General features: G+C 43.1%; 1 protein-coding gene across 9 annotated transcripts in view; it reads left to right on the forward strand.

Moving 5' to 3' along the window:
• The window catches only part of MTUS1 (microtubule associated scaffold protein 1), a 390,210-nt gene that overhangs the window by 167,657 nt on the left and 200,100 nt on the right, over positions 1 to 22,453 (forward strand). The window contains exon 1 of one of the 9 annotated variants that reach the window (XM_077477391.1): positions 11,164 to 11,647. The exons of 7 other annotated variants lie outside the window; for them this stretch is intronic. In XM_077477391.1, coding sequence (XP_077333517.1) covers positions 11,539 to 11,647 — 109 coding nt within the window. In that variant the 5' untranslated portion in view covers positions 11,164 to 11,538. Of the gene's footprint in view, positions 1 to 11,163; positions 11,648 to 22,453 lie in introns of those variants that run through there. One more of the 9 variants, XM_077477393.1, reaches the window with a different exon arrangement.

The following is a 22,453-nucleotide window of genomic DNA, read 5'->3' on the forward strand; positions in this document are numbered from 1 at the left end:
GCCCTGATGAAGAAGGGCATGGAGTGCCAGTGGGAGACCCCAGAAGGAGGATTGGGGTTGCTCTGTGAAAAAAAAATTGCACAGAGCAGGTAAGTATAACATGTTGTTTTTATAAAAAGAAATAAAAAATTATAACCCCTTTTAAGGGCTCTGTACAGGGAAGATCCGCTGCTGAACCCAAAGAAGGTGGAGGCTGATAGACTGGAGGCATTACAATTACATTTAAAGTAAGCTTTTATAACTATTATCCTATCCATGAAAAGTCTCCAGTACTATTTTAATATAAAACATTTATATCCCCCCCCCCCTCCACTCTTCAAATAGATTCAGGTCTGACTCTCAGTTAAAATACAGTGAGGGAAAAAGTGTTGGACCCTCTGCTGATTTTGTACGTTTGTCAGTGGGCAAAGAAATTATCAGTCTATAATTTCAATGGTAGGTTTATTTTAACAGTGAGAGACAGAAAAAAAAAATCCAGAACCGCGTTTCAAAAAAGTTATAAATTGTTTTGCATTTTGAGTGAAATAAGTAGTTAATCCCCGTTTCCTGTAGTTGGCCTCCAGGTTTGCACAAATCTCAGGAGGGATTTTTACCACACTCCTCTTTGCAGATCCTCTAAGTCATTAAGATTTTTAACCTGACTTTTATTTACTCGAACCTTCAGCTCCCAACACATTTTCTATAGGACTGAGGTCTGGAGACTGATTAGGCCACCAGGACCTTAATGTGCTTCTTCAGCCACTCCTTTTGTTGCCTTGGCCGTGTGTTTTGTCATGCTGGAATACCCATCCATGACCCATTTTCAATGCCCTGGCGGAGGGAATGAGGTTCTTGCCCATGATTTGACAGTACATGGCCCTGTCCATCGTCCCTTTGATGCCATGAAATTATCCTGTCCCATTAGCAGAAAAAAACCTGCATTGCATAATGTTTCCACCTCCATGTTTGATGGTGGGAAATGGTGTTCCTGGGTTCATAAGCAGCCCTCCTCCTCACCCTCCTCACATTGAGTTGATGCCAAAGACCTCCATTTTTGGTCTCGTATGACCAAAGCACTATAACCCAGTTCTCCTCTGAATCATTCATATGTTCATTTGCTAGCTTCAGTTGGGCCTGTACGTGTGCTTGAGTGGAGAGACCTTGCGGGCTCTGCAGGATCTCAGTCCTTCATGATGTAATGTGTGACCAATTGTTTTCTTGGTGACTGTGGTCCCAACTGCCTGGAGATTATTTACAAGATTCTCCTATGTAGTTCTGGGCCGATTCCTCAGTTTTCAAAACTGTGAGGTGAGATCTTGCATGGAGCCCCGGACCGAGGGAGATTGACAGTTTTATTCCATTTGCGAATGATCGCACCAACTTTTGTCACCCTCTGGTCTTGTAGCCCATTCCAGCCTTGTGTAGATCTAGGATCTTGACCCTGACATCCTTGGACAGCTCTTTGGTCTTGGACAGCTCCTGCTGCTTATGTTTCCCTGCAGACAGGCTGGGAAAGATCTGGGTCATGTGACGTGTGTGTGTGTGTATATGTATGTGTGTGTGTGTATATGTGTATATATGTATGTATGTGTATGTATGTATATATATATATATATATATATATATATATATATATTTTTTTTTTTAATGGAAAAGTTAATTGGGGGTGTGTTTGCGTGTGTTTGTGTTTTAATAAAAAAAAAATAGTGCCATCATCCACGTACAGAAACTCACTTGTGAGTGTGTGAGATCCCCAGGGAGTGTGGGATATGTAGTTTATTCACAGGAAATGTCATTTCTTACGCAGGCCATACATGGGTTAAATTCCAAAATGAGTTGCTGATCAAAAATATAAAATTGTGCTTTTTGGAATCCAATGGTGCCACCATTGATTTCCAAATTCAACCAACTAAGCCTTCAGTCTCACCTAAGGTTACCGAAAATAAAATTTGGCGCCGGGAATTCCAGGTCACAGCTCATGCACATTTCTTTTTTTTTTTTTGATTTCTCCCAATTCTCCCATCATTGATTAGAAATTCTTTAGTTTTTCCAAAACATTTCCAAAATGCCTGATAACTACAATTTGATGGCCACACGAAAATCAGAGGTTGCTGCAGCACCACTAATGATGGAAAATTAAACTATTCTTCAAATGTGAGGTTTTTTTTGTTTTGTTTTTTGTTTTTTGAACAAATTGCCTGGAATTCAACACGTGTATGGCCAGCCTTGGGCTTCATCCATGTATTAACCTGTGCAGTGCCACATGTTTGAACACAAGCATCAACTGCTGACACAGGAGTGTGAATTATTACTCTACAAACAGGCCAACAAATGACACCATGAAACTGGAGCAATGCACATTATGCGCAAGTGAAAAACACAAGGTGGGTAGGAAGGTTTCTAATCCATTTAAAGCAGAACTCTACTCACCTGCATTCCGGCATCCATAAGCTTTCATTTTGATTGGCCAGGGTGACTGCCGTTACCTGGAGCAGACTCCACGTAATGAAGTCTTTTTAGAATGCTCACTCCAGTCTTAAAGTGGTTTTAAAGGCAGAAGGTTTGTTATCTTAAAACGTTTTATGCATTAAGATAACAAAAAACCTTTGTGTGGCAGCCCCCCAGCACCCCTCAATTACCTACCTGAGCTCCTCTCTCCAGCAATCTAGTACACTCCTCTTGATTGGCAGAGACAGAGCAGCGGCCATCTTGGCTCCCATCATTCAGTCAATCAGGGCAGAGAGGATGGGGCCAGGTCAGGGCTCTGTGCCTGAATGGATACACAGAGCTCTGAGGCTAGGTTCACACTGCTGCGATGCGGGAACGCTGCGAATCCGCTGCGGGTTCCCGCATCGCATGCCTCCCGGCAGCAGTTCACACTGCCCTATGCCAACTGCTGGGAGTGTCAGTGAAAGGTTAATGACACCCCCAGATCAGTTCACATATCACAGTGAGATCTGCAAACTCGTACAGGAATCGGATCGCATGGTGTGAACACCCATGTGATCCGATTTTGCTGTGGACGAAATAAAGGGTCCTGTGCGTGTTTGGGCCGGATGCAATGCGAATTCAGCCATACAATCTGTCGGATGTGATTTGCACTGCAGTGCGGTGCCAATCACATCCAATCTCATCACCGCAGTAGTGTGAACCTAGCCTAACTTTGCTTGGGTAAACCCTGTAACAAGCTGTTGGCTGAGGAGCACTCAAAGGATGGAGGGACTAGGAGCAGCAAAGAGGTACCCGAGAAGAGGAGGATCCAGGCTGCTCTGTGCAAAACCACTGCACAGAGCACGTAAGTATAACATGTTCCGCCCCCTCTGTCCAGATTGGCTGAGTTTCACCTCAGGGGCAGCCAGTGGCACCGCTGCTGTTTCTCAGCCAATCAGCAGGAAGAGTCCCGGATGGCCGAGTCACTCTTGGAGATCGCTGGACATCGAAGGGGTTTAGGTAAGTATTAGGGGGGCTGCTACAGTTTTTTTTTTTATTTATTTATTTTTTTTTTCATGCATAGAATGTATTAAGATAAACCCTTCTGACTTTACAACCACTTTAACATCACCCACCAAGGTGATTTGATTTTTAAAGAGATCCTAAGAACCAGCCCACCCCTTGTGTCAGGGATCTTGAGAGGTGCTGTGATGTTTTCATCAAGCTATGTACAGCACCCTATCGGCCCCTCTTACCAGCCATGATCTCCCTGCATTGCATAGAGAAGCACAGTGACCTGGTGATGGAAATATTTCTGACAACTATTGAATGAAAATGGTATGTTTTTATTTAAAAATGTAATGAGCATGTTTAGTGTGAGATCAGGAACCATAGAAGGTAAAATATTAGCAGATTAAACTTAAAGTAGTAAACTTTTTTTTTTTTTTTTTTTTACTTTTACCTACAGGTAAGCCTATAAGAAGGCTTACCTGTAGGTACAGTGAATATCTACTAAACTTGCACTGTTTAGGAGATTTTTACACTACATGCAGCCAGTTATGTCACCGACACATGAGCTTTGAAGGGATGGCATACCCAGCATGTGCAGGAGTGATGTCATTGCGGCTCCTGTGGCCTGATGGAGGGCTTAGTTTTAAGGTAAGTATTTCCTAAAGTGCTAATTTACTATGCATACTAGCACATTATGCCTTTACCTTGTAGGGGATTTAAAGAACAAAGAGGTTGATTTACTAAAGGCTAATACACTTTGCACTACATGTGTACTTGGAAGTGCGGTTGCTGTAAATCTGAGGGGTACATCTGATGTTTTTATCATCCAATCATGTGCAAGATATGCTTTTTTATTTTCCTTGGATGTCCCCCTTGGATCTAAAGCCACTGCACTTCCAAGTGCACTTGTAGTGCAAAGTGGATTTGCCTTTATTAAATAACCCCCACAGTGTGGTTTACTACCACTTTAAAGCAGAACTAGAGGCAACATTTTTTTACATTTTGGATAGAGTGGAGAGGGATTAGAGCCCCTGTTGAATTTTTATGTCAGCTTGTGCCCCTGTTAAGGAGGTTCACCCCCTCTATTTGTCCTGTTAACCATTATCACTGAAAGTAAAAAAAATCCCCAAATATGGGTTGTCCCTAGAAAAGTAATAGAGGGGAAATCAACCAATGGGCACACAAGTTCTTGTTAACTGGGGGGGTCCCAAGAAATAGTTTTTGACCCCACTAATGATTAGAAAAACAAATTTTCTTGTGTAATCCTAGCTTTATTAATATTGTACTGGTTTCTAAACGGCCATATCCTTAATCATAGCTTATTTAACCGTTTGCCGACTGGCCTATAGCAGTTTTACTGCAACAGGGTAGATGCGCTGCACAGGTTCATGTGTGTGTGATCCTGCACTTCTGGGTAGTAGGCACAAAAGCACGCTGCCAGTGGCTTTCTCCCACTGTGTTTGGGGGGTCCCGTGGCTGATCGTTTGATACACAGGCAGAATAGCAGTCTGCCTATGTAAACAAGGCTGATTGCCGTTCTGTCAGTAAGAAAGGCATGGATCCTGTGTTCCTACGAAGCAAGGACATGGATCCGTGCCTTCCCCTAGTAAAAGCACCTCCCACACTACACTTAAAACACTGGCTAGGCACACAATTAACCCTTTGATCGCTCCCTGATGGTTAACCCCTTTCTCATCTAATGTCATTTAGGATAGTGACCGTGCATCATTTTTTTTATTTTAATTTTTTTAATTTTATTTTTTAGCACTTATCGCTGGTTCCCAAAAAAGTGTCAGAAGTGCCAGTGTTCGTTCTGTCTGTCGCAATATTGCAGTTCCGCCATAAGTCACTGATCACCACCATTACTAATAAATACAAATCTATCCCCTAGTATGTAGACACTGTAACTTTGGCACAAACAAATCAATATACGCTTAATGAGATTTGCGTTTACCTTAAATGTAGCAGAGTATATATTGGCCTAAATTGAGGAAGAAATTCAACTTTTTTTTTTTAATGGATGTGTTTTGTAGCAAAAAGTAAAAAAATTGTGTTTATAGTGCAAAAAAATAAAAATGCAGAGATTATCAACTACCACCAAAAGAAAGTGCTGTTTGGGGGGGTGGATAGAGGACATAAATTAGGACTACACAATTGTCAGTGAAAGTAAAGCAGTGCTGTATCGCAAAAAAATGAAGGGGGGTAAATCTTCTAGAGCTTGATTGATTGAAAACTCTTGTACTACAAAATGCTAAATCACATTTTACATGAATCTTCTATTAGTTATGGCAATTTGTGTATCGGGTCATCCTGGAATAATTTGAACCTTTTTATAAATCGGTGTGCTGAAAATTGGTATATTAAGAACACTAAAGTTAGGTAGATTTTCTCGGTCTCTCCTCCCTCTTAAACAAGGAAAGCTTGCCGCTCCAGGTGAGATGAGGAAGCTTGATGGAATTAGTGGGTGCCTTCCTCCACAATCCATGTATAAAAAGCTGCACACGACAATGGTCGACGCGCTTCACACTGTGATAAGTGCTTAGAACAGGGTGAAACTCTTCTACTGGGCACTCTGCTCTTGTGATGTCACTGTGGTATGTCCGAAGAAAGGATTTTGGATCACAATTGTGGTGTGCAGCCTCCTTTCTATCTTTCCTTTTTTCTTAATTTCGGTCTTCTCACTCGTCTTAATTTTTTTTCTTGTCTCCCTTTCTCTTTTTTTTTCTTCTCTCCCTTTCTCTTTTTTTCTTCTCTCCCTCTTCCTGATCTGTCCCTGTTCCTCTTCCTCTCTCCTGTTCTAAAATCAGAAGTCTTTTGTTGTGTTGTTCACTGAGCAAAGTCACGCAGTCTCATATGTACACCAGGTGGCAGCCTTCTACTACAATATTACAAAGAATGAGCCTTCTTTGAATGTAAACATAACGTTACTCACCACCCACCTGTGATTGGCGCTCTGGATAGAAATGTGTGGTAGTAAAGACTGCAGATGGAATTGGAAAAGTGAAGCCTGGCAGTTGATTTTGGCACATCGGATTTCCAACTTTTTTTTTTTTTTAAACAGTATATATGTATGACTTTTTAGGACCTGCTTGGAACGGAAACTCGGGCCAGGAACAGTACTAACCCAGAAAGGATTTACAGACAAGGCAGCAGAAGCACATTTTACAAATAACAAAATTTAAAGTAAGTTAAAGGAAAAAAAAAAAAAAAACGGCAAGAGGTCATATGAGTTAAGAGTGGACTGTGCAGTAAGGAGGTAGAGCCAAAGACTGGTCATTAACCCCTTAACATCGAAGATAAAACAAACCTTCATGACAGAGCCTAGTTTTGAAACTTTGGCACACATTAGTACAACTAAACATATCTATACAATTACTTGTACACCCACTGTGTCACTGGTGGGCGATTCCTTAGGTGTCTTTGTAGTCACGATCGGCGTCTTTTTAACCCCCGGCGTAACTATTTCAGTTGTAAGGATAACTTTTAAAAATGCAGTCCGGCGGTTTCCATTTTCACTGTGGGCGTTTTAAGCCCACAAGCATTTCCTTACTGGATGCAATGACGCTGTGCTCCCAGCACCCACCGCTCCATCCCGCGCATGCTCATTGATGGCAGTGAGCAGTGCTGTAAAAGATTCTGGTTGCCATCACGACGGGCGGTGTCCTCGGAAGTTCCCGCCCTGTTGTGATGGCGAAGTAAACATCAAGAGAACAAAGACCGGTGTCACGTGACGCCAAAATCTCACGAGATTTCGGCAGTACAGCGTTCCCCACTGATTCATGGGAACAATGAAAGATGCCTTTCCCCGGCTCCGCAAAGTCCCCTGGGAGGTAACAACCATGCCTACTCTCACGGGAGGAGAGCCCAGAAGTCGGCTTGGAAATTAAAATTAAAAGTTAATTACGCCGATCGTATTTTTAAAAAGGTTCATTTTGGCATCTTTGGAAGAGACACTATGGCTGGTGAGGTTTTCAAAATGTGAGTACAACACCGCTTTAAGCTGGCTGTGCCATATCTGCTTTTCTTGATTAAACAGTGGGCTGAATGGGGAAAAAACTGAAAGGATTTCCCCATCCACCTAGATTTTCCCTAATCCTCCCTGCTGTATCACTGTATTCTGACATAAGAGCTCCTCAACTATAGGATCACACTGATCAATGTTGCATCCAATTGGCTGCAGCACTGATCGAAGCAAAATTTTCCAACAAGCCTGTTCAAGAGCTGTCATTTTTTCGATTGACTGCTCTTGAATGGGAACAGCCAAGGATGGATTGACATTCAGCTAGCCCCTTCATTATAGAATTCATAAAGGAAATAATACCTTGTGCCTTTACAACCACTTTAAGTCTAACTTCAGACAAAAAAAGTAAGATTTTTAGATGTTATAGGGGCGTTAACCCTTCCCTATACCATTTGTTTTGCAGTATTTGCACCTGTTCCGAAGATTTCACTTTCTGTCTGTAACAATTGGATTTTGAAAAATTTGGGTGGTTGTGGAGACTAGGATTGGTGATAAAGCCTAAGTGGAGACACCTTTTTCCCATGATAACTTACATGAGTGAATTTCCCTTCCTAGGGGTAGATTTCCTTTCACTTCCTGTTGTCTCTCTCAATTTGTGAGTAGGAGTCGTATGTACACTGTATTACCAAAAGTATTAGGATGCCTGCCTTAGACGCACATTACTTAGAATGGGTAGTCCAGTCTTAGTCCATAGGGTTCAATATTGAGTTGGCCCACCCTTTGCAGCTATAACAGCTTCAACACTAATGGGAGGCTCTCCACAAGGTTTTGGAGTGTGTCTATGGGAATTTTTCACCATTCTTCCAGAAGCGCATTGTGAGGTCAGGCACTGATTTTGGACGAATCTCCACTCTAATTCATCCCAAAGGTGTTCTGTTGGGTTGAGGCCAGTCGAGTATCTCCACCCCAAACTCACTCATCCATGTCTTTATGGACCTTGCTTTTTGTACTGGTGTGCTGTCATTGTGGAACAGGAAGGGGCCATCCCCAAACTGTTCCCACAAAGTTGGGAAGACGAAATTGTCCAAAATGTCTTGGAACAAAATAAAAGGTATGGTGTCACCAGTAACACACCTCCATCCCTAATATAATAGAAACCTGGATGTTACCCTTGGGATTTTGAATGAGGTGTGCACAATTGGCCGATAACATTGACAAATGGAAATACAGTAAAGTATTACAGAAATAGTCACACATAAAAAAGTAACAAAGGCAAAGCTGATACAATGTTGCACCAAGTTAAAGATTGCATTTAAAGTACATGAGTATACATGACCTCTATAACACCAGGCGCATTTTGCGAGATGTGTCTCCCTCTTCAGGGGTGGATGCATGTGGGATTGGTTGGCACTGCTTCAGCTCCCTTCCCAACCATATATTGCTACCATCCTCGGTAACCATAGGCATCTAGGCTTTGCCAATTGGAGTATGGGGTTTTTCTTTTTCTGGGAGGCCCCTCTTACCATTTGGCCATCATTTTTTATGTGTTGCATTACTTTTTGTATATTCATTTCCAGATATATTCCACATGCATCCACCCCTGAAGAGCAAGCCACATCTCATGAAACATGTTTAGTGTTATAGATGTCCTGTATACTCCTCTACTTTGAATGCAATCTTTAACTATGTGCAATATTGTATTGGCTTTGCCTTTGTATGTTAATTTCTGGTGTGACTATTTTTGTAATGAATACTTTACTGTATTTACATTTGTCAATTTTATCGGCCAATTGTGCACACCTCATTCAAAGTCCCAAGGGCGACATCCCTGTTTCATTGGAACGAAGGGGCTAAACCCAACCCGTGAAAAACAACCCCACACCATAATCCCCCCCCCCCCCCCCCACCAAATGATTTGGACCAGTGCACAAAGAAAGGTCCATAAAGACCTGTATGAGCATGTTTGGGGTGGAGGACCTTGTCTGTTTTGCACAGATTCCTGACCTCAACCTGATAGAACACCTTTGGGATAAATTAGTGGAGACTGCAAGCCAGGCCTTCTCGTCCAACAGGGCCTAACCTCACAAATGCGCTTCTGGAAGAATGGTCAAATATTCCCATAGACACGCTCCCAAACCTTGTGGACAGCCTTCCCAGAAGAGTTCTAGCTGTTATAGCTGCAAAGGCTTGGCCAGCTCAATATTGAACCCTATGGACTAAGACTGGGATGTCAGTAAAGTTCATGTGGGTGGCACAGTAGTGTAGTGGTTAGCACTTTCGCCTAGCAGTAAAAAAAAAAAACATGAATCTGCAAATAAGCTTAGAACATAGTGGGTTCTGCTCTTTTCCGATCAGTACATCTGTGATGGGTTTCCATGGTGATTTTAATGGAATGTGAAAGTCGCCTTACTCAACTATAATAAGACATTGGTTCCCTGGACTTACATGCTTTTCCTTGGCTGACCACCTCTCTCCTCTTCTTGGCTCTAACCACATTGCTAGTTTGGGACAGATTTATCATGTCTACCAAGCTCTCCTGCTTCTCACTCAGATTGACAACCCTGCCTTCTGCCCCAAAGTTTGGGGCACATGTGTCTGAACTTGCCAAAGACTTCTGGCCACAGCGCCACCATATCCTACATAACGAAATGAATGCTTAGCCACCCATACAAAAGTTAACCCCCAACCTACAATTTAGTCAATCTCAATGAAACTAGCTTCATCCACACCACCGAGAGACATGCCAACATTCTTTGGTCTAACTCCACTTGAGTCTTTCCGATTTGCCACATACATCCCTCTCTATTATATATGGTTTCTCAGCAACCTCTGAGAGACCTTTTTCAAAAAAGACATTTAATTCTTGCTCCTAAAATGTCCACTACCTTGGTATTTTTAGGAAATGACAGAAGACTGTGCCCCTCTGGTATTGGTCTCTGACCTAATCCTATATGCACATCTGGTGGGACTGACACTTAATCTCATCCCTTTTTTTGCAAGGCTGTCTTTACCACTTCCAAAACTGTGCCTATCTGGCATTTCGGCCTGAGTTCCTCACCAAAATCTAGAAAGCCATCGTAAAACACGGCCTCTTAGTGACTTGGGTTGCCATTTCTTGTCATTGAAAATTGACCTCTGCACCACATGTTTTAGAATGGGCCCAGATTCCTAATTAAATCATGAAAATGAAGGCCCTGGTGGCAGCCGGCAGTAACGACCTGGAAGGGACCTGCTCCTCTGACTTGTTGGCTCACTGGGACTCTGATTCTTTTCAAGCCCTGACTTTGTCATAAGCTACTTTAGACTGTTGTATCTGAATGGCACTCCTCATCACCTTCCTTCCTAAGGACACCTTATGATCCTGGCATTTCCAGCTGCACAAATCCGTAACATCCCATTGCAACCCTACTCGGGTGTATATTTTTCTATGACACCCTCTATAGTCCAGTAGCTTTGTATTTTTAGTTTTGTTAATTTACCAAATAATCCTGGCATTCCTGAACGAGACCAAAACTTGAAGAAAAAAAAATCGTTTAACAGTCTACACAAATGAACTTACTTTGCCAAAGTGGCCTCTTTTTTTGCTTAAGCCTAGATATTTATGAGCTGTAACGTTTGAAGTCCCGTTTGTCACTGGCAACTGCTATGGTATGTGGAGAAAAACGTGCCTCCAAAAGTTGGGCGTCATGGTGAAAATTTGCTCTGTTCTCTTGTGGTTGCTGTTGCAGAGCCTGTCCCAGGAGAGAACTGCTGCTGATGCTGCTTCATGTGTTGTCTTGGTGAGGAGCGGAGGATGGATTTGATAAGTGCATAAACATGAAGGAAGAGCTGCTCAGGGACTGGACCAAGGCTACATTAAGACTAGCGATGATAATGTGGTTTGTGAGATAAAAGCACTTTAAATGGGGAGAGGAGCTGAGCGCAGTAATGTAATGGCAGAGGAGGAACATTGATAAACAACATTATGAAGGCTGAACTAATGCTTAAAGGAGAGCGTATAATAGTGAAGTATGAAGACCAGGCAGTGTGCAGAAGAGTTGCAGCGTGGATTATAAATTATTCTGGACTTTTCCCATGCCAGCCAGGGAACAGAGTAACTTGTGATTACTTGTAAGCTCTTCTGTGTAGGGTTTAAGCTGCGTAGTTTTCACTTTGTGATGGCAATGCTGGGCTTCAAAAAGCCGGAATGTAAACGACCTTCTATTTTATGGCCGTTGCAGTTCAATCTGCACCTTCCATCGTCTGTCAAATTCCAGGACTATGATGGTAAGTTCTGCCGTACTAGATTTCATTCACTGCATTTTTAATCCATTCTGTGGCCATCCTCGTGTATGTGTGTTATGTCGTGTTTGCTTTTCTTTTATTTTTATTTTTTTCCTTTTTTAAATTTTTTTTAAATGGTGTAATTGAACGGTCCTGTGTGGCTGTATCCATCAATCCAATAGAATTGGTAATATGAGCACAGGAAGGTGTTGTACTTCAACTCGTATTGGGATCTGCAACCATTGTGTAATGTTGCTGATATTTTGATTTCACAGCCTCTCCTGTTGGTGCACAATTAAAAATAGTTGTGTATTTACAGCCTTGTGACATGCACCCAAATTATAGTTCCACAATATCCAGTGGTAAACTGACATTGATATGAACCTTTACCCTCTGATATGTAATTCTAGGTGATATAAACATCATGACTGGTTTAATTTCTTATAAACACCACTAATGCTCTCGCCTGTCATATTGTCATGTCATGAATTAAAGGTTACTGCACCTTTCTGTTCTAATGTATTGTAACGAAAGGTATCGAATAGACTAATACCACTAAATCAGGTTAGTAAAATCTTTAAATTGTTGTATTATGCTAGTAGACATTCTGTCTTAGGCAGCAGTATTAAGTATAATTGTCATTTTGCTTGTAGAGAGACTTATTGGTTGTTTTCCAACTCAAAAGTGGATGTGGCTTATTTGGGCATGGCCTTAAAGGAAACCTGTACTGGGGAATTACGACTGCCGTTGCCAACCTGCTTCTAAGGACTCGTTTAAGCTGGACTGTGCTGCACCACACATGTCCTATTACGTTTTTTTTATTTTTTATTTAAAGTGATTGTAAACCCATAAATAAAAATAAAAAAATAACAGACCTGTCATAGTTGCCTTCCCTGTGCAATGGTTTGGCACAGAATAGACCCGTTCCTCCTGTCACCCTCCCCTCCAAGTACCCTAATTTTGTATGAGTGCACTCATGCAGTCTGGCTCCTGAGCGGGCTCTGTGTCCATAGACAGTGTGGCTCAGCCCTGCTCACTCATTACTGGTTGTGATTGACAGCAGCAGGAGCCAATAGTTTCCACTGCTGTCTCTGGATCTACAAGGAGGGAGAGCCGCTGCTGTTGTGCACAGCGCTGGATCAATTTTAGGCTCTGCTAAGTGTAAAGTGGGGGGCTGCAGAGAATGCATACGGTAAAACTTACAGCCTCCAGAACCACTTTTGAGTGCAACACAAAGGATGTGTATGTACACATTGTGGAGCATTTTAATGCAAGTGTGCTACATCCCACAGTGGGTTTGCATTGCAATACACACCTACAGTGCAGTAGCGTACATTTATGCCAATTGACATTATAATGTCGATAATGACACTTTTTTTTTTTTGCAGATCATGTGATAAACTTTAGTCACTGATCCTGCAGATCAGCTTTCGTTGTCTGCATGCTTATCCTGGGTCAGTTAATTTTTTTGGGCTTCTTGACTTAAATCTGTTTAGCACATCCACCTGTTGGGCCTGATGAAAAAAGGCGGAGCCCTGAAACCTGATGGCAAGTGACTGAGAGGAAGTGTTCATTCTGAGGCTTTCCTGCTACTATGGGCACTGCATGTGTCCTCTAAAGAGGGTCCACCGAGTCATTGCCAGCTATGTGATGGCATAGAGCCCGCCGGTCAGAGAAGCAGCTCTGTTATGTTACAGCTTGAACTCCAACAGAGGAGCTCATTGACCTTTTCATTTAGGCTGGCCATATGCTACTAGAATGTATTTTTACTTTTTTTTGAGCATTTGTTTTCAATCATTGGGGTCAAATCGACATTCATTTTTGTCAACTGACAAAATTCAAAAGTGTAAGATGGGAATTTTTTCAAGCATATGGATTTCTAACCGTGTATGTGGTTTTCATTGAGGAAATTACATTCGTATTTTTTTTACAATCAATTTTGCAGTGGATTCAAACATTTGTCAAGCCATTGAAATGCACTGACAATTTTTAGTCCCCTTTTTTTGTAGAAATATTTTTTAATTTTTTTTATTTTTACTTTTTATTTTTAAGTGTATGGCCAGCATTACTGCAAGTAAGATTTTCTCTTGAGGACGCCTGTTCTTTTGACCACTCTCTAAGACCCCTCTCACACTGGGGCGGGAGCGGCATCAGCGGTAAAGCACCGCTATTTTTAGCGATGCTTTACCATCGTTTTAGCGGCGGTATGTGGCCGCTAGCGGGGTGGTTTTAACCCCCGCTAGCGGCCGAGAAAGGGTTAAAACCACCCGCAAAGCGGCTCTTTGCCGGCGTTAAAGCCGCGCTGCCCCATTAATTCCAATGGGTAGGAGCGATCAATATACCTCTCCAAAGATTCGGCTAGCAGGATGTTTTTTCACCGTCCCACTGGAGTGAAAGGGCTGGGTTTCTTTCAAGCGCTACACAGGCGCTATTTTTAGCGCTGTAGCACCTAAAAACCGCATCGGTGTGAAAGGGGCCTAAGATGGAAATTCCATTCCCTTTGCAAAGATGGCCCATTTTCTACTGCACTTCTAGGCCAGGAAGAATAAAGATCTTCTCAGTGGGACAGAAGCATAAAGTCTTTCCTTTTAACCTGAACTTAAAATAAGAAATGCTTGAAGGAATCTATAATGGTCATGTTCTTAGAAGACTTTCTAGCTATCTGGAAAATATCCTAAATGTGTGTCAATTTTAGGAATGACTAATAAAGTTGTGAGTTGGGCAATAGATGCTGAGACAAGGTATGGAGTGGCTGGTGAACAGAACGGTCCTAAAAAGTTCTTCAGTGCCTGTTAACAAGGTTTACAAAAATCACCTCCTCCTTCCTCTTAGTTGGCAATGCTATGATTTTGCTGGTAGAAATGAATGGCGTTGCTCAAAGATTAAAAAGGAAAACCTGCTCTACTGCAGATTACCTGGGAGACTGGAAACCAGTGATCTGGCCCAAATGCCTATTGAAATGCAGCAAGAAACCTCTAATATAATGAAGCTGACTATTTGGTAATGCCCATTGCGTTAATTTGTTGGCTGCATGGCAGGACACAGCAGTAACATGTGAATGCGTTTTGGCTGAAGCCTTCTAGCAATTAAGTAAGGGTTCGGACAAAACACTTTCCGCTTTTTTGCTTCTGTATACCGCCATGTAGCCAATAAAGAATAAATGCAATGGATTTTACCGAAACACTAGCTTCATTATATTTGAGAATGACTCCTAGGATGATTACTGCTCTGCCTCACTTTGTGTAGGCCGGAGCAATGAAGAGTAAGTCTGTCAGAGCTGAGCTCTATAATTGGTATGGATATAATGCTGGCCCGGGTGAGGGGGGTGGGTGGTCTGCCTCCCCCACTTCCCACCCCAACCAGATTTCAGTTGTGCTCCTCCTTCCTCCACCTGACTCTGACCCCCTTTGCTGAACTTCTTTTCCCAGGGCTCGAACAAGGAGGGGGCAGAACGCCCATAGCGTTGGCTGTATGTAGAATGGTTTTTTTTTTTTTTTTTTTTTTTTTTTTTTTTTTAGCAAAATTATACTCCCACAAAAGCTTATGGCTGAAAAACACTTCTAAACGCAGAATAGCTGTGTTTTTGTTTGTGTTTTTTTTGCCTTTTATCAGAGTTGGAGCATTTTTACAGCTGAAAAACTCTTAAAGCCCACTATTTCAGGGTTGTTTTTCCAACCAGAAAACACCCCTGCCAAAAATTGCTGATAACAGCCTGTGTGCATGGACAGCTCTAACATGCTGGGGAGTTTACTGGCTGCAGAAGCCAAAAACGACAGCTGTAAAAACATCCAGTGTGCATGAGGCCTAACACTTTACTTCTGTTAGTTTGCTTGGCTGAAGTAAATCATCTCAACTGATAACCGAAATTTCACTGCATTTAGCCTTATTTACTGCCGGGCTACTAACTGTACATCTTAATCTCCAGTTTATGCTGAACATTCACTGCCCACGCAGAGTCAGCCCGGCAGTAAAAAAACTCCGCTGCAATATGCAGTGAATCTCCGCTTGTCAGACCTGTCAGCAGACAGTAGATCGAGCTACAGTCAGCAAGGCAGTAAATAAGCAGTGAAAGTTCCGAGGTGAGGGGTTTGGTTTACTTTGAGGCTGGGTTCACAAGTATGCGATCTGCTGCATCGCAGGTACCTTGTACAGAAATCACACCTGATTCCTGTACAAGTGATGTATGTATGGCTCCATTAGCACTGAATCGGCACCAAAAACGTGCAGGACTTTTTTTTTTTTTTTTTTTTTTTTTTTCTGCACTGGAATAGGTTTGCATTAGAGTTCAGACCCATGCGACTCGATTCCATAGTTGGCATTGCATTCTGCGAAATAATTGGGGGTACTGAAGTGGCTGCTGCACACAGAAGGCTTTTTATCTTTATGCATAGAATGCATTAAGATTAAAAACCTTCTGCCTTTACGACCACTTTCAGTTTCATACTTCTGAAAACTTTCTGGGGGGGTCTATGGGGAATGCAGGGTCTCTAATGTAAGGAGGGGCTCAGGGGACCATGATGTAAGGAGGGTGACTGAGGAGGAACTTGGGTTTTCTTTGATGTAAGGTGGCAATCTGAAGAGGTGGACCTCACCTGATGCTATACTATATATTTTGTATGTTACTCGTGGATCCTGCACTCTATACAATATGTTGTACATTCATAGTTATGACCAAAGTGTTCATTGTCCCAACAGTTGCTGGTTTCTTCTTTAAAGGATTGGTTGACTTTTGGGAACATGTTACATGTTCTACCGGTTTTTAGGGTGAACCATGTAATATTTTCCCATTGCTGCCCTCTCTCCCTGTGACAGTTTCCCGTACTAGCTGTAATTTTTGGAAAACGGTGCGGACATGCTGGGCTCCATCCACGTGGTGGCATCGTTCATTCAGATATCTGTGACTGAACTACAAGTCCCAACATCCTTTGCTGCTGTTGGCTTATAGTTCTCAATGAACTACCACTGTGCTGTTGAGCATTGTGGTAGTTGAGTCTCCCTGTCAGTGTGAAACTGCTTTCCTGCTCAATGTATGAGCAGACAGGTCACACTGACAGTCTGCAGGAGAGCTGCATGGCATCAGCGATTTACTGATCGCTAGTACAAAGATTTGCAGGCTCTTCTACAAAAAGTGTGTGTGTGTGTGTATGTGTATGTATGTATGTGTGTATATATATATATATATATATATATATATATATATATATATATATATAATATTGTGTAGCGACGGCTCCTGAAGAGCACACGCTATGTTTTGAAATTGAATCTTGTACCTAAACTGCAGTTTGGTTTGGGTATAATTGTTCCAAATTTTGAACTCAGCATCAGTCTGACTGGACTATAAGGGGCGCTGTCTCTTCTGGCAGGCATTGAACCACAGTCTGGTTGGGTGCTTTAAGGTTACTTTCTCTCAGAGCCCGCCCAGTGGTAGTGTCACACTTGCTGTGCTTTCTGGGAGAGGGTACTTAAGATGCGGATGTCACTGGGTTCCGGTCCAGAAGTATGTTCTGACTCCATGGTCCTGGTCCTTTTGACCAGCCACCAGTAAGGTTATGGCCTAGGGCAGTGATGGCGAACCTTGGCAACCCAGATGTTTTGGAACTACATTTCCCATGATGCTCCACTACACTGCAGAGTGCATGAGCATCATGGGAAATGTAGTTCCAAAACATCTGGAGTGCCAAGGTTCGCCATCACTGGGTATGGATCCACCTGACTTTCTCGGGGATGGCTAGCCCGAGGCAAGGAAACTAAGGAAAGGATTTGGAGGTGGTCCGGTGCCGTCCCCGGTTGGGGAGAGGCCCAGCAACTTCGTAGCTATCCAGGGGAGGACTTTTCAGAAGAAGGCTGCATACGGGTTGGTTTCTTAGCAGGATCCTGGTGAGGCTGAGGGACCTAAGAGAATCCAATCTCGTGAGCTATCGCCAAGCCAGCTGAAAAATAAAGGTACCGCATGAGTGTTCTACAAGTCCTAGTTTCCTACGTGTTCTACAACAAAGTCTGTGGCAGAGACTTGTTCCTGATTTAAGCACCCTGCTGGCTGCTAGGCCTTGTGATAGAGGGACTATCCAACTTGAGTGAACATCCAGCTGTGAATGGCTATTCTCTGGATTAAGTCAAAGTAAGAGAGTTTTTCATTATTTTTATTTTTTTTGCAAATATCAATTTTATTATTTTTACATATGTGGGGTAGAGCCCCAAGGAATACAGTAGTAACTGAAACGGTGAAGGTCGCAGCCTCCCAAATATACATTACAGTCAAAAATGTTGCACCGCATAACATTGCAGTTTGTCGTGAAGCGTAATCTAGTCGTGTGGATATTGCCTCATCTAATCAAATTAGTAGAGATATCAGAACTCGGCCATGGCTATCTGTTATACCGAAGCCCTAAACCAACAACTTACCGCAAAGTTGAAACGGGCGGGTTTGGGGCGACGACCTGGACAGAGAATCGGAAAATAGATAAAGCAAGATGAGAATATAAGAGAGGGGTGGACAGAAGGAGGGAGGGTTAATGGGGTAGGGGAGGGGATGAAGGGCAAGGGGGGGGAAGGAGGGTATGAGGGGGGGGCGGGTGGAGGGGTTGGCATTCCAATTGCGGCTATCTATGTGCCGTTAAGCGGTAGCTCAAGTTCCAAAGAGGGCTTTGCCCTCTTCCGAGTACATGAACATATTCCAAAGAGACCAAGCCTTTCTATAGGCATCTTGCCTGTCTTGGACTGTCATAATCAGGTCTTCCATTTTATTGATGTCTTCTACCTTCCGTAACCACATTGCCGTGGATGGCGGAGTTTGTTGTTTCCAGAGTAGTGGGATGCAGGACTTGGCTGCATTCGTTAGGTGGTGCAGTAGTGACCGGAGTAATTCATTATTGACTTTGACACTAATGCCACGTACACACTTTTTGACAGCAAAGGTCCAACGGAACGAGTCCGTTGGGCAATTTGATCGTGTGTGGGCTCTATTGAACCTTTGCTTGGCAAAAATCTGGTGGACTTTAGAACTAGAACATGTGTTAAATTTTCCCACCGCAACTCCGCCGGACCGAGAAATCCGTTCGTGTGTGTGCTAGTCCAACGGACAAAAAACAACGCTAGGGCAGCTATTGGTTACTGGCTATGAACTTCCTTATTCTAGTCCGGTTGTATGTCATCACGTTCGAATCTGTCGGACTTTGGTGTGATTGTGTGTGGCCAAGTCCGTTCGTTCGGAAAGTCAGTCGGACCTAGTTTCTCAAAGTCCAGTCACGTGTACACGGCATAAGAGTACCTAGTGGACTTTTCTCCTAACCCTCTGATCCTATATTGAGAGACTGTTCATTAAATATGTTTTTGCACCTAAAAATCCCTTTAAGTGGATCTGTCGCCGGTCTCTAAAGTTTGTGGGCCATCTACCATGGGAAACCCCTAGATGCAAATCAAGGTGAAGAAGGTAACGGTAAGCCCAATCAAACCAGCAGCTCCTTCGGGGGTTAGTGCTACATATATTATATTATAATTTTATTTTTTAGTTTAACTTCTCCTTTACAGTAGGCTCAGACAAAGCCATCACTTATAACAGGCGTTATAACATTTATCAGTATGTTATGTACCTTTTCTTTTGTAGCATGTTTATTTCCTATATACAGCGGCTGCATAATCTTTCCGTATAAAATCTGGAGGAGGAACCGCTAATCCCAGATTACTGTGACAGGTCCTCCGTACCTTGCCAACATCCCAGATTTCTTCTGGTTTTATTTACAAACCACCTGCAGTAGTTGCTTTCCATTTTAATGTCCTGTAATGTTTTGTCACTTTAACCAAGTGGAAATGTGTTTGTTTTCGATCAACACCATAGAGACCAATATAATGGGAACTATACGCTGACTACTATAGGTGAAAGACTAAGTTGCGGTCTTCTGATTTAGGTGAAATTGTCATCCTCTGGTGTCCCCTCTCCTGCCACTGTTATCTTTCAGTGTGGTGCGGGTTAATAGAACTGATGGACCTGTGACAAGCAACCATCAAGTGCCAGACTAGGCCCAATGTAGTACAATTTCTATGAATGGAGGAGGGTTGGAGGGCGGCAAGCATAGTCTGACTCTTGATGAGTACCTTCTATTAACCCCCACAGCATCAGAAAATAACAATGGGGGTTTGGGTGTTATCAGAGGAGGAGGATTTCTCATAAACCAGGAGAAAGCAGCAATAAGGGACACATCACACTGATACAGTAATGCCCCTTGTGCTTTTTTTTAATCTTTTACCAAGCTTAATATTAGATTTAGTTCCTTTAAAAAAACCTAAGTGTTGCAGTACTATTATCTTTGCACCTGCTCCACCAGAAAAAAAATTGATAGTATTGCAGCTTGCTGGTCCTTAGATGCGGTGGCTGCATTAGTGTTTTGTTTTCATTTTTTATTTTTTTTTTACCTGGTTAGCCTGCCTGTAACGCACTTCTTTCCTTGGGTGACAACTGTACTGAGCAGTGTTGTCACCCTAGATGTTGCAGGAAAAAAAATATACACGATGCCCCTATCAACACCAACAGTGCTGACAGGGTAACCCCACTGCTAAGAGATTGTGTTCTCCTGTAAATCTGGCAGGCTTGTTGTACCCAAGTTGATTGATCAATCAACTTTTTACATTCAGCCTGCACATGCGTGGTTCAAATCTCGTCTGGATTTCACATAGAGGATTTAAATCTCAGCTGGTTTGCACATAAATGGTTTCGGCTCTCGGCCGGTTTGCGCATATACGGTTCAGATCTCGGCCGGTTTGCACATAAATGGTTCAGATCTCGGCCGGCTTGCGCGTGTGCGGTTCAGATCTCGGCCGGCTTGCGCGTGTGCGGTTCAGATCTCGGCCGGCTTGCGCGTGTGCGGTTCAGATCTCGGACAGTTCCTGCAGAACTAGCAGAGATTCGAACCGTCTATGGGTGGCTTTAGGACTACATATCAAGGTTAACCACTGCATAACCCCTCCCTCTCTTCCCAATAATAGGGGCAGATGTGTTGTAGTTCAACTGATGGCTTCCTGTACACAATTCTTTTAGATTTCAGCTTACAAGTTTTCTCTGGAGGAGCTATAGTTTTATTTTATTTAACAGAGCTTCTAATTCACTCCCTGGTTATCTCTCGCCTCGACTACTGCAACTCCCTCCCCATTGGATTACTTTTACCGAGACTATCCCCCCTTCAGTCCATAATGAATGCTGCTGCAAAACTCATTCACCTAACAATTTACAAAGCCATCCATAACTTTGCCTCCAGCTACATCACTAACCTAGTCTCAAAATACCAACGAGCTGCTCTTTGGTCCTCCCAAGACCTGCTCTCTAGCTCCCTTGTCAACTTCTCCCATGCTCGCCTCCAGGATTTCTCAAGAGCTTCTCCCATCCTTTGGAACTCCCTACCCCAATTTGTCCGACTGTCCCCTAATCTATCCATCTTTAGACAATCCACCGATATCCCTTCTCTTTATCTGATTGCCGACCAGCCACTGCAATTTTACTGTGGCAGAATGGCACGGGCGGGGCGAAACAACGTTGTCTTAAGTAGTTTTCGCCTTTTGGCCACTAGGGGCGTACGCCCAGAGCTGATGCGAGTGCCCGTCGGGCACCTGCTATTGCTCGTGACAGAGCAAGAACCAGGATCTGTGTGTGTAAACACACAAATCCCGGCTCTTAAAGGGCAGTATAGACAGATCGTGTGCTCCTACTAAGTATGGACACTGATCTCTCTCTCTCTCTCTCTCTCTCTCTCTCTCGATCTCTCGATCTCTCGATCTCTCGATCTCTCGATCTCTCGATCTCTCGATCTCTCGATCTCTCTCTCTCTCTCTCTCGATCTCTCTCTCCTGATCTCTCTCTCCTGATCTCTCGATCTCTCGATCTCTCTCTCCTGATCTCTCTCTCTCTCGATCTCTCTCTCTCTCCTGATCTCTCTCTCTCTCGATCTCTCTCTCTCTCGATCTCTCTCTCTCTCGATCTCTCGATCTCTCGATCTCTCTCTCTCTCGATCTCTCTCTCTCTCGATCTCTCTCTCTCTCGATCTCTCTCTCTCTCCTGATCTCTCTCTCGATCTCTCTCTCTCTTGATATCTCTCTCTCTTGATATCTCTCTCTCTCGATCTCTCTCTCTCTCCTGATCTCTCTCGATCTCTCTCTCGACAGTCCCATCCCCCAGTTAAAACACACCTAGAGAACACTGTTAACTCCTTCCCAGCCAATGACATTTATACAGTAATCAGTGCTTTTTTTTATAGCACTGATCGCTGTATGATTGTCAATGGTCACAGAAATGTATCAAATGTACAATTTGTCCACCACAATATCGCAGCCCTGATAAAAATTGCAGATAAGCGCCATTACTTGTAAAAAAAATAAAATAAAAAAATGCCATAAATCTATCCCCTATTTTGTAGACGCTATAACTTTTGCGCAATCAATATTTATATTTTTACCAAAAATGCATGGAGGCGATAAAATCACACCAAAAGGCTCTTTGTGGGGAAAAAAAGGACGTTTGTTTGGGTACAGAATCGCATGACCGCACAATTGTCAGTTAAAGGCTGCTTTCACGCTGGAGCAATGGGGGGCATCGGTTATTAGCCGAAAAGGCTAAAACCGCTCGCAAAGCGCTGCTGCCCATTGATTTCAATGGGCAGGGACGCTTTAGGAGTAATGTGTACACTGCTACTACAGCGCTGCAAAGATGCTGCTTGCGGGACTTTTTTTTTAACCGTCCTGTCAGCGCACTTCTCCAGTGTGAAAGCCCTCTGGCTTTCACACTGGCGTGAGAGGAGAGGCTCCTTTACATGCGCTATGCAG

This window comes from Lithobates pipiens, unplaced genomic scaffold (genome assembly GCF_037356315.1).
Source record: "Lithobates pipiens isolate NorthernLeopardFrog02 unplaced genomic scaffold, aLitPip1_a1.2 Scaffold_13, whole genome shotgun sequence".
NCBI lineage: Eukaryota > Metazoa > Chordata > Amphibia > Anura > Ranidae > Lithobates > Lithobates pipiens.